The sequence below is a fragment of the Gossypium arboreum genome, chromosome 11 (genome assembly GCF_025698485.1).
Source record: "Gossypium arboreum isolate Shixiya-1 chromosome 11, ASM2569848v2, whole genome shotgun sequence".
NCBI lineage: Eukaryota > Viridiplantae > Streptophyta > Magnoliopsida > Malvales > Malvaceae > Gossypium > Gossypium arboreum.
Window position 1 is genome coordinate 136,724,261 of NC_069080.1, and position 15,101 is coordinate 136,739,361.

The 15,101-nt window shown below is 31.1% G+C and overlaps 2 protein-coding genes across 5 annotated transcripts; one reads left to right on the forward strand and one right to left on the reverse strand.

Moving 5' to 3' along the window:
* The first annotated feature begins 51 nt into the window (after positions 1-51).
* On the forward strand, positions 52-4,439 carry LOC108472277 (putative disease resistance protein RGA1). Of its 4 annotated transcripts, XM_053021836.1 has the most exons (5): positions 52-232; positions 358-672; positions 799-3,576; positions 3,798-3,857; positions 4,077-4,439. In XM_053021836.1, the coding sequence occupies exons 2-4, from the start codon at positions 370-372 to the stop codon at positions 3,798-3,800; spliced, it is 3,084 nt and encodes a 1,027-aa protein (XP_052877796.1). In that variant the 5' UTR covers positions 52-232; positions 358-369; the 3' UTR covers positions 3,801-3,857; positions 4,077-4,439. The 4 variants fall into 4 exon arrangements, with proteins under 4 accessions (XP_052877796.1, XP_052877794.1, XP_052877795.1 ...); XM_053021834.1 differs by having other exon boundaries at positions 52-3,576; positions 4,077-4,166; positions 4,334-4,439; XM_053021835.1 differs by having other exon boundaries at positions 52-672.
* Positions 4,440-5,967: 1,528 nt separating this feature from the next.
* Positions 5,968-8,991, reverse strand: LOC108472276 (transcription factor E2FA-like; the record flags this gene model as incomplete). Its single annotated transcript, XM_017773778.2, has 8 exons — positions 5,968-6,315; positions 6,404-6,456; positions 6,652-6,706; positions 6,823-6,911; positions 7,022-7,107; positions 7,210-7,263; positions 7,411-7,600; positions 8,638-8,991. Coding segments are annotated over 8 exons (963 nt in total), but the record flags the coding sequence as incomplete, so codon positions are not given.
* Positions 8,992-15,101: the final 6,110 nt, after the last annotated feature.

The window sequence follows — 15,101 nt, forward strand, 5'->3', positions numbered from 1 at the left end:
CCAAAATTGAATACGATATGTTTGGCATAATGGTTAAGCATCCATATTCGTACTCATCCTTAACAATCTATTCCAAAGCTGCTAATAAGATGAAATGCCACCTATTGTTGACAACCATTGCTTCTACATTCGCTATAGATGCTTATGCTCCCATTACTACCATGGATATATTCGCTACAGATTTTCAATTTTCAACTTTAAATTTAATTCCTTTCTTTAAGGATGGTGAAAGGTATCTCCACTTACCAATTAATCCTTCATTAATTCCTTTATGGATCACATCTGTGTTTCATCTTGTTCCAATCATTTTCATTGTCTTCTCTTGGAGCAATCAAACGCTTTTTGCTTTGATTTCAGTTTGAACCAACAATGGCCGAAGCAATTGCTTTCGACATCGCCACAGAGCTCATTACTAAGTTGAGCTCTCGTGCGCTCTCTCAACTTCGACTGTACTGGAATCTCAAACATGACATCGACCACATCACACGCACAGTCCGTACAATCAAAGCTGTGCTTCTTGACGCAGAAGAGAAATCGGTGACTGACAATCTCGTCAAAGTTTGGCTTGAAGAGCTGAAAGATGTACTTTATGATGCTGACGACTTGCTCGATGATTTCTCTACCGAAGCTTTGCGGAAAGATCTAATGGGTGGGAACAAGCTGACGAAAGAGGTATGCCTTTTCTTCTCAAGCTCAAACCAATTTGCTTATGGTCTCAAAATGGGTCGGAAAATTAAGGCCATTAAGGCGAGATTAGCTTCAATTCGAAGAGAGGCCAACACTTTCCGCTTCATGCAGCGTGATCGCCCCGCGGAAACCTCTTTCATGACTAAAAAGACGCAGCAAACACACTCTTTTGAGCGTGAAGATGACATAATAGGGAGGGATGATGATAAAGCAGCTCTTCTAAAACTCGTGTTAGAGTTTCAAAGTGAAGAGAATGTTTATATCATTCCAATTGTGGGGTTTGGAGGGTTAGGGAAGACTGCTTTGGCCCAACTTGTATATAACCATGAAATGGTCAAAAATCATTTTGACTTAACGATGTTTGCATGTGTTTCAAATTATTTTGATATGAAAGTTATTGTAGCAAACATTATCAAATCTGATCAAAATCTTGAAATGGATGAATTACAAAAACAACTTCGAGATAAAATTGATGGGAAAAAATATTTGCTTGTTTTGGATGACATTTGGAATGAGAACCCAGAACAATGGTCTAGGCTAAAGAAGTTATTGATGGGTGGGGCTAAAGGGAGTAGGATAATAGTAACCACTCGATCTCTAAAGGTAGCGGAGATTGCTAATAAATGTGAATCCCATGTTTTGAAACTAGAAGGCTTGTCTGATGATGATGCTTGGTCTTTGTTCAAAAAGATAGCATTTGAGCAAAGATATGCAGACTCAACAAATTCAGCCTTTGTGGAAGTAGGGAAACAGATTTCAAAAAGGTGTGGTGGGGTTCCCTTAGCTATAAGGACGGTAGCTGGTATGTTATCTTTGAAAAAAACTGCAAAGGAGTGGCATTCTTTCAAAGATAATGAACTTGCTAAAATATCAGAAATTGAAGGAGATATTCTACCTACACTTAAGTTGAGTTATGATCATCTCCCTTCCCATTTGAAGCATTGCTTTGCTTATTGCCGACTGTATCCAAAAGATCATGAAATTCATGTACAAACTCTTGTTCAATTTTGGATTGCACAAGGTTTCGTAAAGCAATTGAATCGAAGCCAATCTCTTGAGGAGATCGGGTTTGGGTATTTTAAAGATTTAGTTGATAGAAGCTTCTTTCAAGAGGTAGTAGAATATGGAATTGGGGATATGAGATGTAAAATGCATGATTTAATGCATGATCTAGCTGAATCTATAGCAGGGATAGAGAGTAGTATTGTAGATTCAGATAAAACTGCAAGTGAGGTTGATGAAAAGTATCGCCACATATCAATTAATCCTTCATTAATTCCTTTGTTTAAGGGAAAAAAGTTGCGAACCTTGTTACAGTCTCCAAACATGGGAACTCAAAAATTGAGCGAAGAAACTTGGGATTTTGTAATTGCAAATTGTAGATGCTTGCGTGTATTAGAATTGTATAATTTAAATCTTAAGACGATTTCACCTTCCATTTACAAGTTGAAACATTTGAGGTACCTTGATCTTTCTTTCAATTTCGGTCTTCAGATTCTCCCAAAGAGTATTTGCAAGATTCAGAATTTGCTAGTGCTGAAACTTGATTATTGTAGTGGGCTTCAAGAATTGCCAAAGAAGATTGAAAAATTGGTGAATCTTACTCATCTTGGGTGTGAAGGTTGTAACGACTTAACTCATATGCCACGTGGAATAGGGAAGCTGACTTCACTTGAGACGTTAAGCATGTTTGTAGGAGATAAAGATGGGTCCCATGGCGGTGCAGATCTAAGTGAATTGAGAGAGCTTAACAACTTAAGGGGAGAGCTGGAAATAAGAAATTTGGGATGCGTAAAACATGCAAAAGAGAAGTTTAAGGCTGCTAATTTGAAAGAGAAGCAACATTTGAGATCGTTGGTTTTACAATGGCGTCGTCCTTTTGTTGATGGTGCTGGTCATGATGACAATAAGTCGCTTGAATACCTCCAGCCCCATCCTAATTTGAAGAAGCTCTGTATTGGAGGATGGATGGGTGATGCCAAGTTTCCAAGTTGGCTTTCTTTACTCACAAATCTCGTCAAAATTACCATAAGTGATGGTAATTTCAAACATCTCCCGTCCTTTGCTCAATTTCCTTGTCTTCAAGATTTGGTAATTTGTGGTTTAACTGAGCTGGAGTACATGGATGATAATAGCCCAAAAGGAAGTCAAGGAGAAGCACAATTATTCTTCCCATCGCTTAAGGTTCTCTGTCTCTTGGACTGCCCGAATATGAAGAGCTGGTGGAGGACGACAAAACCAATCGATGATGATTCCAACGAGGACAACACAACAGTTATGGGAACATCAACCATGGCATTTCCTTGTCTTTCCTCTTTAACAATTTCAAATTGCCCTTTCACTTCAATGCCGTTGTATCCTTCACTCGATGATGATCTAAGGCTGGTGGGTACCAGTCCAAGGCCGTTAAAGCAGACCATGAAGATGAACATAACTAGTTCGACCCCATCAAGTTCAACCTCTTCTCTTCCTCTCTCCAAATTGAAATCTTTAACATTAGACAACATTGAGGGATTGGACACTCACACGCTAGAGGAGTGCCTGCAACATCTCACCAGCCTCAAAGATTTAGAAATATGGAATTGCAAGGAGGTTGATTTAGAGGGCATGCAATGGGAAGCCCTTAAGAATCTCTCTGGTTTGGAGATTTTGAATATTCCAAAGCTGGTGTCTCTCCCCCGTGGGCTTCAACATCTAACAAATCTGCGACTGCTTCGTCTCACTGATTTGCCCAATTTAACATCGCTTCCGGACGAGATGCGTTGCCTAACCAGTTTGGAGTATTTACAAATAACAGAAGTTCCTCAGTTGGAGGAAAGATGTCGGAAGGACAGTGGCGCTGATTGGCATAAGATTGCTCACATCCCCAAGATTCGATTGTATAATGAGGTTGGTCCGTCCTTGTTATTTATTTATTTTGATGACCTTATCTTTTTTTGAAGAAAAATAAGAGTGGTATATTGAATCTCCAAGTGAGGGGTGTGATGCCATTTTACATTGAAGTTGGATACTGTTAATTTCCTAGTTAAAATATTATTCATTTGAAATCCCTTTGTTTTAATCCTACTTTTTACTTATCATCTTTCATAATATTTTGCTGATTTGTGCAGTAGTAAGGCATTGGAGAAAGGCATTTGTGAACTTCAATCATTTTATATGCATAAAAAGAGGTGCTAATTTATCTATTTGCTTTTTACTTTTAAATCATAATAATAACTTGACAATTGCTTCTAATAATTTAATTCTAAAAAATCATTGATGTGGAGAGTGAGGCCTATGAAGCTTGCATGCTACCCTTCAAAATGGTTGTACTATATGCTCTGCTTTGTTCGTTTAAGCACTTACCTATGCTATTGGAGGCGTTCAAATTACAATATTCATTGATGCAGGGCACTCTTTTAGCTGTTTGGAATTCCAGCCAAATTTGTTATTGAAGGTCAAAACAGGAAAAAAAGGAAGATGCTTCAAAATATTTGGTGGTGAGGTTGAAGTTGATAAAATGTTTCATTATTTATATATCAACAGCATTATACTAAACACACATATGCGCAAATATAAGGCTGATAATGGTGAGCACTTTAGTTTTGAGGTGTAAATAAATAATGGGATTTGTAACATATTCTATGTTGGCATTTATAATTTTCAGGTTCATGTTCATTGTTGCTTTTGGATGAGTCGTTGTTCAAGCATGACAATTGCCAGACATATTGCATTTGAAAATTTATTATTCCACTTTACACAGAGCTTATTAAGGGCTTGATCCATAGTAGGAACACCATCTGAGTGTTGAATGTTGATTTTCACTTGCATAGCTAAAATGAGTTGGGAGAAAATTTACTTAATTGTACAAAAGTGAGATTGCATCAAGTGTTTGAGGGGTTAAGGTTAAATCATATCTTTGCACTATTAAGTTCATAGTGGATTCATCTATGGGCAAAGTCCCGCAGACGTAAGATAAGTTCCGAACTGCGTAAACATCTTAATTGTACTCTTTATTTTCCTTATTGCATAATACGTCCCAACTCAGGAAAAAACACATTTATGTTTTTTTTAAGTGTTTCATTGCATAATACGTCCCAATGCAGGAAAAAACACATTTATGTCTTTTTAGTGTTCGAAACAGTATTCAAATGAAGGGATGCACAATTGATAATGAGATAACAATTTTTTTAGACAGTATTCCAAGGCTATGTTCAATTATGATGCTTGGATTAGGACTTTTCCAAAAGATGTCAATTTTCTGGCTGTATATGACTTGTGTGTTGATGCTTATGTTGGCACACATCAAATTGCAAGTTGAATAACAGCTTGTAATTTGTTCTTGTCGTTTAAACAAAACACAAGGCTTTTCCTTTGGAATCTCGATGCAACGAGATACTGCAATCGTCGAAAGGAAGGAAGGAGATGGGCAATGGCAGGGTGTTTCTTGGTGAGCTAAGGAAATCAAATTCTCCCAGGAGGATTCGAGCCCATCAATTCCCTCTATATAGCAACAATGAACCTGCAAACTATAAATATCAATATACATTATGATAAAATTGAACTCGTATAGACTGAGCAGTGTCCAAATGTAGAAGAAACACTTACTGCTACTAAAAACATAAGTCCATATTTTGTGCACAAATGGTGGCCAAACACAAATCCGTTGTCTATGCTTTCTGATTCCAAGTTTAAGAAAGGGCCAAACATTGGGCATCCTCATTATCATCTGTAATAGTAACAAATTCACATTCCCATTAGTGTTTACACCTCAAAACTCAATTCGAACTTGATCAAGTTTACTTTCAAAACATAACTTGATTCAAGATAAAAATCAACTTGGACTTCTTTACCTAGCAAAAGATAAACTTGATTCTAAAAAATCCAAGGTTTTCGAAGCTGGACCAATAGTAAAACTGATCAGGCCACCAATTCATTGGTTCAATCGGTGCAATTAAATAAATCATTAAAATATTCATAAAAAATAACAACCTGATTCAACTGCCAGGTTCAACCAATTTTTCGCCCAATACAATCATCCATTCCGATTCTTGGGTCAATTGATTCAATGCCCTTCTCCGACCCGTGATCCTGGTCTGGTTCAAACAACCTTGACTAAACCTAAAAAACTATTTGTCTTAAGTTCGGATTTCAATGGGTATTTTCAATACTAGTTAAAAAAAAAAAAAACCTAAATGTAGACTTACAAACCACTCTAAGTCAGACATTAAGGTATTTAAATTCGGCTTACTCAATAGCCCAAGCTTGGCTAACCAATAATTAAACCGAATTCCACTAACATTAGCAAAACCAAAACACGAAAATCTCAACTGTAAATAAGTTAGAGATCAATTTCAACAAAAAAAGTGAAAAAATATGAAGGAAGCAATAGAAGTAGAAAAATAACTGAATTCCTAAAATCATATGATTATTTATAGATGCGATTAGTCACAACCTCAAATATACAATGAACCTATTTTGTGCAAACAACAAGATTGATACAATGATTATCATCACGATGCACCAATTCTACACATCCACATTTAGTAAGGCTGCTTTTCCAATGATCACAGTGCAAGGCAGACAAGAAAATCGTACTTCTGATTGTTGTCATTCTCACTCAAATCCCTCAACCTTTCCTGCATTTCTCTGCAATATTTTAGAAGCATCAGCATTCCTAAACAGGTTCAAGATAGTAACAGTTGCTACTTTAACAAGAGAATAAGCCGTGCACAACCTTATTTGATCATCTAATCTCCTCTCTTCCATGGAAAGGTTCTCAATTTCCTCCTGCATTAAAGAATAGAAATTAAGCTCATAGGTATGAGAAATAAGCAGCACAAATCAATCAATCGGGAGTGATTGAAAATTCTCTTGAAAGTCATTACCAAAAATAAAGAAACAGAAAACATCCTAATGAACCGCATCAAGAGAATTTGTTGGCTGGATGTCAATGAAATGAAAATTGACATTACTTTCACGTACCTGTATTACAGAGACATCGCCATCTGTTTCTCCTGGCTTTGAAGCACCAACACCCCTAGTAAATTTGATTAATCCTCAAATAAGTCTCACATTTTTCAAAGGTTAACCAGAATGCCAAACCAAATTAAGACATCAAATTCTTGAAAAATGATTAACATCATCAGTAATTACTTCCACTGTACTCTGTTTTTGAACTTCTTTTCGATAAGACAAATGCCCTCCAAGACATTTGTTATATCACATATCCTCCTCTTCTGCACCTGTTACAACATTTACAGGGAAAAATAAAAAACAAAAGAACCTTTTAAGTAACATGAAAAAATACTCAACAAACACCCAATGATACATAAGCTCACTAGTATGTCATTACCTCCAATGTTTCTGCAGCCTTATTTAGGTCAAGGATACCATCTTCAGCATGCTTCATCAGATTGACAAACTTTTTCGTCAACAGACCTAAAAATGGTGACTGCATTATTGTCGTTCTCACCATCCATAGCAGGTTAAGGAGCTAAAACAGACTATGTTAAAAGAAAAAAGAATGAGCAGTAAGATTACCAAAAGGACTATCTAAACGGCAGCTGCCAGCAGGTGTAAGAGGAGATGGACAACCTGCCAATTATCATGTATAATGTCAGTGATTCCTCTTCTACAAAATCCATCTCTCTTAATTCGAGCAATGAAGTATTGATGATAGAGCCGTGGAGTGAATCATAAGTTTCCTTCTATGGACTAAGCCAGTAGAAAATAGTATCGCACCAGCATTTGACACAGGTGTGTGAGGCATTGATTTATTGGCTTTTGATGTCTTTGATTTATTTATCCTTCCTCCTTTAGCATATACAGGTGTCTGGAAAGGACTGTTGGATATGCTGGTAACCCCCGGACTGCTTGTCCATTGGCTAGACTCAACATCATTTTTGTCAGCTGTGCTCTTCCTTTTTAATTGCTGAGAAAAATCAGCAATATTTCAAAGTACTGCCAATGGCAGGCAAAATTGAATTGAAGAAAATAAAATAAAAAAAGAGCATAAGTTTAACAAATGCATATATACGAGAGCTTGTACAAGAAAACTTACTGTTAGCCATAAGAACCATCAGAAATGCTTCGCTACTTGATTCAAAAGTTAATTCACAAAGGCCAAAACTCAAAGAGATAAACGCCATGACAAAATCAAGTAAAGTAACTAGTAATTCACTTGTTATCATGTTGAAGACAATAAAGAAAAAGAATATAATATACAAACATAATTTTGTCCGATAAACTAGCAGAGCAGTCGTATTATACGTAAGGGGGAAACTATAGTGATAGACATTATGGATATCAACTGAATCATTTTTCAAACATCCATCAAAGACAAAACATCAAAAGAACTAACACCCATCAAGCTTTCTTCATATAGAGCACGGCATTAAATGTTCAGCTTTAAACCGAGAATGGAGTAGCATAACATAACCTTCCTCTCTTACTATAGCATTTATATTACATAAAACAAACATACCATCAATAGCAATTATATTTGATAGTACTAAAACTTAGCTTTCTCAAATTAAGGCATCAAATGTTCAAATCATCAAGTTTTGGACATTGGATGAGGCCAGCATTCATTCAATTTCAACTTAGTACATCAAACGAGCACTTTAATCTACCAAAATTCCACTATATCATCAAATACATCATCACAAACGGAAATACCTCACATATTAAAATACAGACATCACAATTTCACTGCAGAAACAAATAATGCTACTCATAATTTATCCCCTAAGAAACTTAGCCACCATGAAAAGCTCTATTTGTGAACAGATCAAAAGATATCACACACACACACACACAAAAAAAAAAAAAAGCAAATGACATTAAGCGTTAAGCGAGAGTACAATTCTCATCAAAATTGAAAGAGAGTACAATTCTCATCAAAATTGAAATAATATACTACTAATTACATGATAGCCACAGTTTTCAGAAGAGAATTTTTGAACTCACCGGAGATCTCACAACAATTGCTTCAACTTCTTGATCGGCGACGATTCCACGACTATTACTAGATGAAAATCTGTGATAATCATCGGGATGAACAAACAGCGGCTTCGTCGAATCGAAGGCCAGGTGACGACGTATAGGCCGAACAACCGGAGGAACCGTCGAAGCTGGTGCTGTTGAAGCCGTAGGAGGAGGTTGATACGGCAGCGTAAGACCATCCCGGACATGGAGGTTTATATATCGAGGGGAAACGAGGTGGGTATAATTGCAATAGGGAAATAGGAAGAGAGAGAAAGTGCGGATTTTAGTTGAGCCATTAGAGAGAGAGTGGAAAAGGAGGGAAAAGAGAGGGAATATTTTGTATATAATTATAAGTTAATGTGCTAATTTCATTTGTTATTACCTTTTTGAACTATTACTTTTTCAATTTTTCAATTTCATCCTAAAATAAAATTCAAATATATATATATAAGGGTTAAAGTACAAATTAGTCCCTCTATCATTAAATTGATCAAATAAAGTCAAATTATAATAAAGTTAACATTTACTTTGTAAAAAACATATTGAAATTTGTTAATTCTATTAATATTAAATCATTACAATTTAACTTTATTTGGTTCTTTTTAGCGATATTGAGACAAAATTGGTCAATTTAATAATAGAGACTAATTTTAAACTTTCCAAATATTTTAACCCTGATATAAGCTAAAATATTATTTTTTAAAATTAATCAATAGACTTGTCTATAATTTGGTTAGGGTACAATTCAGATTTTTTTTAATTTTTCTTCACGCTGACCCTATTTCATTGTTCTTTTAATATTAAAAATCAATAATTTAGTAATATTTATATATTTTTATAATTGTGTTAAATAAATAATTTAGTGAGTTTGAATATTGTAAGGATGAGATTAAAGTTAATTGTGGAATATGTATTTAAATTTAAATACAGATGTAGCAATGAGATAAAAATAGAAAATTACTATTAAAAACATTAAGTTAAAACATATGTATATGTAAAATAAATAATTAAGAATATATTGAAAAATGAAATATTTTAAATAATAATTAAAAATATTAAAGCTATGTTTATATTAAAAAATAAATAATTAAAATTATATTTTATATTAAATTGTAAGATATACATAAGAATTGTATGTATTAATTTTTTAATAAATTAGTAGTTAAAATCACTAAAAATTTATTTCATTATTATTTACTTTCAAACTTTTATGTTTGAATTTTTATTGTTATTTTTCTCTTTATTTTCCTTATCAAAATACAAGTAATTTTCAATAATGTGACTACGTGAAAGCCTAATTCCAAGCATTGAAATAAAGTATAACTATAAGAGAAGAAATGTAGCCAAATTTGGGATTAAATTTTTCAAAAATTTGAAATAGCTTAAAGTGAATTTCAATAAATGTGTCTAATAAAAATTTATAAAACTATTAAAGGCTTTAAAGAAAATTTAAAAAAAAAAAACTAAGGAGTCTAATTAATTTTTTTTTTAAATTGAAGGCTTAATGAAAATTTTCCAAATTTGGGGTGGGGGCGGGCTTTGACTCTTGTTACCTTCTACCCCGAGTAAATTTTTTTAAGAGAAATTTATTAATTCATTCAATGAATAAATGAACAATTCAAGGAAAAAAAATAACAAACACTCATACAAGTTAAAGAACAAGCTCTATCAACATAATAAAAGGTTCAACTTCAGCATCAATTAAATATTATGGCACATTGACAATCGGCTCTATCACAACTCAAGCATAACATATTAGAATCGATTGTAAGCACTTAATACAATAAGAAAATTAACCCAAGATGGTCCAAAGGCGAGCATAAATATATAGGTAAAAGAACCGAGCATCCACCAAATTAGAGAAGACAAAGACTAAACCAACCTTAAAATTATTTGCAAAAGTAAAATTAAATGCATAATCGAGACTAAAAAGTGTACTATAAGAGTAGACAAAACTTCTAAAAGTGAATACTTATTAAACAATGAAAAACCAAATAAAAAATATATAAAACTTAAGATAACACGAGTCATGAAATCATTTATTTTTATGAAGCTCTCAAAACAAAAACATATAAAGAAGTCAACGAAGGGCTACCTACTTTCTAAAAGAAACTGTCGGTGGTCGATGGTGTTTCAAACAATGATAGGCACCGTTATCTATCCATCACAACCTGTAATAACAATAGAAATACCCACAAATAAATTTGTAAACTGAAAAGAGAGAAGACGCATTGAGTGAATAAGAAGAAGAAAGAAAAAGAGGGTTTATGAGTAGAAAAAAGAAAAAGCGGGTGGTAGCTAACTTGTTCTGCCCCAGAGTAATTTTTGAAACTATACAGATCAAATTGAATCATAATTATATGTCTGTGTATTTAAATCAAATTGGATTGCATTAAAAAATAAATTATCTAAGGTTAGATTAAATTAATGAAATTTTGAAAAAGAAAAAAAAATTCTCAAGAAACATTACATGGAAATGTAACTTTTAAATCTCTAAAATTGTTTAAATTCTGCTATAAACATTCTGAAAAAAAATTTAACCTTAAGGTATCGAAAATAATTTCTATTAATCACACAATTATCTAGAAATTGCAAACATTTAGATTTTGTTCACATATTAATTGCCTTTTTTTTCTTCTATTTCCCCTATTTACTATAACAAAATTAAAATCCCCATGTCCTATATTTTTATTTTTAAGAATTTAGTCTCTATACTTTTAAATTTTAAAATTCAAGACCAACTATTAACACTATTAAAATTATTTTATTAAATCTAAGTTCATTAAAATGTCATATTCTTAGTTCCATGGCTACCAAGTAAGTAATTTTTTTTTTATTTCAAACCGTCACACTAACAAATTCAACAAAAAAAATTCAATAGTATTAACAATTGGATCTAAAATTGGACTTCTGAAAAGTAAAAGAATTAAATTCTTATAAATATAAGTATAGAGACTAAATTTCAAATTTATGGTGAGTACAATGACACATGGTATATTTTAACCTAAAAAGGGTAACCTACTTTAGTAGTCACCTAACTAAGTTTTTTTTTCTTTTTTTATCACTCAATTATGAAAAGTTACAAAATGGTCGCCCAATGATTCAATTTTATCATTTTTATCATCAGTTGGCTAATGAAAAAAATAGAAAACACCAAAAAAATCTAAGATAATTAGGTGAAAGAAAAGGAAAAAAAAGTTTATTGATTATTTTATAATATTTTATTATTAGATAAAAAATTATTAATAATTTGGTAATTATTTTGTAACTTTTAAATAGTTGAATGATTTTTAATATAGTTTACCCAAAAAAGAATATTAATGGCGTTAAATAGAAAACGAGAAAACAAATTTAAAACTAAGATAAACAAAACGATGTACTTAACAACGTTACTTCATTCTTCTCCAACCAAAATGCTGTCGCTTTGTTCCCCAAACGTAATATAAGCCGGACACCTTACGTCAATATAACACCTCCCAGTTACTGCATGGGACCATTCAGAAATTTGTGTCAAACAACATTAAACATGGTGGGACCATTTCCAACCAAACCACATTTTGTATTAAATATTCTCAATTTATTATTTAATTTTTTAAAAATTAATTTATAAATTCTAAAATATTTTAATTAAGTTTTGAAAGTATTAATATTATATTAATAAAATTATTTCATTTTTATCAGTGGCAAATCTAGAGGGGAGCTGGCATGGGCCCTGGCCCCCCTAAATTGTAAAATTATTATTTAAGTTTTTAAATTTTTTTAAAAAATTTAAATTAGTAAAGATAAAATTATACTTTAGCCTCTCTAAAATTATAAAAATTTAATTTAATTATTTAAAAATTATAAAGATATAGACTATAAAAAATTAAAATTTCATTCGGCACTCCTTAAAAGATTGTTCTGGCTTCACCCTTGATTTTTGTAGCTATCAATTTAGGTTTTAAATTTCAGTTCAGATTTGACATGAATTAAATTGTAAATACTTGTGTACTCATCATATTGATAACTTGATTCTAATATATTAAAAACACGACGAGATTATAAAATTTAAGAGGATTTCTTCTTTTTTTTTAACACATTAGATTTAAGTTGTCTATATAACATATACACATGTGTTTTAAGTATATATGTCTCCTATCATATTTGAGCGAACATTTAAATCTCAAGCTAATGGCTAAGTTAATAGAAAATTGGATAAATCTCAAAATTATATGTAAACTTTGGCATAGTATGTAATTTTATACATGAAATTTCAATTTAATCTAATTTTCACAAATTATTAACACAATTATTAATATAACATCATTTTATGTTTATATATTGCATAAACAAATAATTATATTTATCCACTACAAAAATAAATTGATGTGCAAAAATATTAGGCCTGAAAATGGGTTTGTGCAAAAAATTCAAGCGCATTTAAAATATGGGTTGAGCTTAGACTTGAATGTTCAATAAAGTTTATAATATTTTATATTATGTAATTTAGAAAATATTAAAAAGATAAACTTATACTAAATATATAATATTACTCTAATGTAAACATTAAAATAATGTTAAGATCACTATATAAAATTTTGCAAGTAAATAAAAATGTATAAAATTATTAAATATTAAAATAATATAATATAAATATTTTTAAAAATTAAAAATAATATGGGAGGGTCTAAAATGGGCTTGGGTTAGTCTTTTGCAAATATGGACATGTTTAAGTAAAATTTAAACCCATATTTCAGGTTGCGTCGGACTTGGGCAAGCATAAAGAATGTTAATATCATGCTTAAGCTTGGCCCGAATCAAACCCATAAGCACCTCTAGGTTTAGCCTTTGGCCTGATTTTGAAAATCTTGCATGTAAAATACCTAAAAAAATCAATGTTTTTAGAACCAGACCGACGGTCGAATTGGTTACGCCATTAGTTCGTTGATCCAACTAGTTCATTTAAATAAATAATTTAAAAATTAAAAAAAATAGTTCAACTGATTTTTTTCCAATTCGGTTCATATCGATTTGTGATTCAACTGGTTTGAAACTGTTTTTCAGATTGGTACCCCAACTGATTCTCAATCCAACCGATCTAATCAATCTATTTAATCTATTCAAACAACCATAAAAAAATCATGCCAACATGAATACTATTTAAATTTTAAAATATTTTAATTAATATTATATCAATAAAACGATTTAGTTTATTTAATTGTCAATTAAGCTTTAAATAACAATTTGAATGTAATAAGGACGGTTTAAAATTTTAAATAAATGTACTTATTATATTGACAATTTAAATTTAATATATTAAAAATATGACAAAAATAATAAAATTTAATTTTTTAAACACGTTAAATTTAAATTATGTATATAATGATATTTGCATTTTACAATTTCATCAATGTGTTTGATGGTTGAGTTGTGCTTGCCTACGTTTTTAAAATTTCGCTTTCTTTTATGCCTAACTTTTAATTAGTTTCTCATAATTAACATATGCAAATAAATCGTGCTTTGAATGTTTTAATCAATCGTGCAAACACGAATATGACATAAATAATAAATGTGTTATAAAATTTTAAATATATAGTATTATTTATATTTTTATTAAATATTCTTAAATTATTATTTAAATTTTAAAATATTTTAATTAAGTCTTTAAAGCGTGAGTATTATATCAATAAAATTAATTTATTTTATAGTTGTCAATTTAGGCTTTAAATTTCAATTCCTACGAACTCATCACATTAATAACTTGATTCTACCATATTAAAAGCACGACAAGATTATAAAATTTAAGAGTATTATTTTTTTCTTTTTTTAACACATTAGATTCAAGTTGTCTATCATATTTGAGCAAACATTTAATGCTCAAGCTAATGGTTAAGTTAATAGAACAATGGGCCGGGTAAATCTCAAAACTATACATGAACTCTGGCCTGATATGTAATTTTATACATGAATTTTGATTTTGTGTAATTTTATACATGAAATTTTAATTTGATCCAATTCTTACAAATTATTAATACAATTATTGATATAACAATGGTTTATGTTTATGTATTGCATAACAAATAATTATATTTATCCACTACAAAAAATAAATTGATGTATTTATTTCTTTAAATGTATATGATTGAATCAAAATAAAATTTCATATATGTGTAATTGCACCAAATCAAAGTTCATGTATCAAATTGCATAATAAATCAAAGTTTATTATAATTTTGAGATTTATCCTAGAAAAATCAAATTGGTATGATTATGAAATCTTGAGAATTCAATTAGAATGTTTTGAAATTTAAAATCCAATTTAAAATTTAGGTTATGATTTGCAAATGTATAGTGCAAATAATCATTTTATATGTTTTTATTTTATTTATTATTCTATTTTAAAGGAAATTTATTTCATACATTACCGGTGAAGTTTAAAAACTAAACAAATTATTTTGTGGTAAATT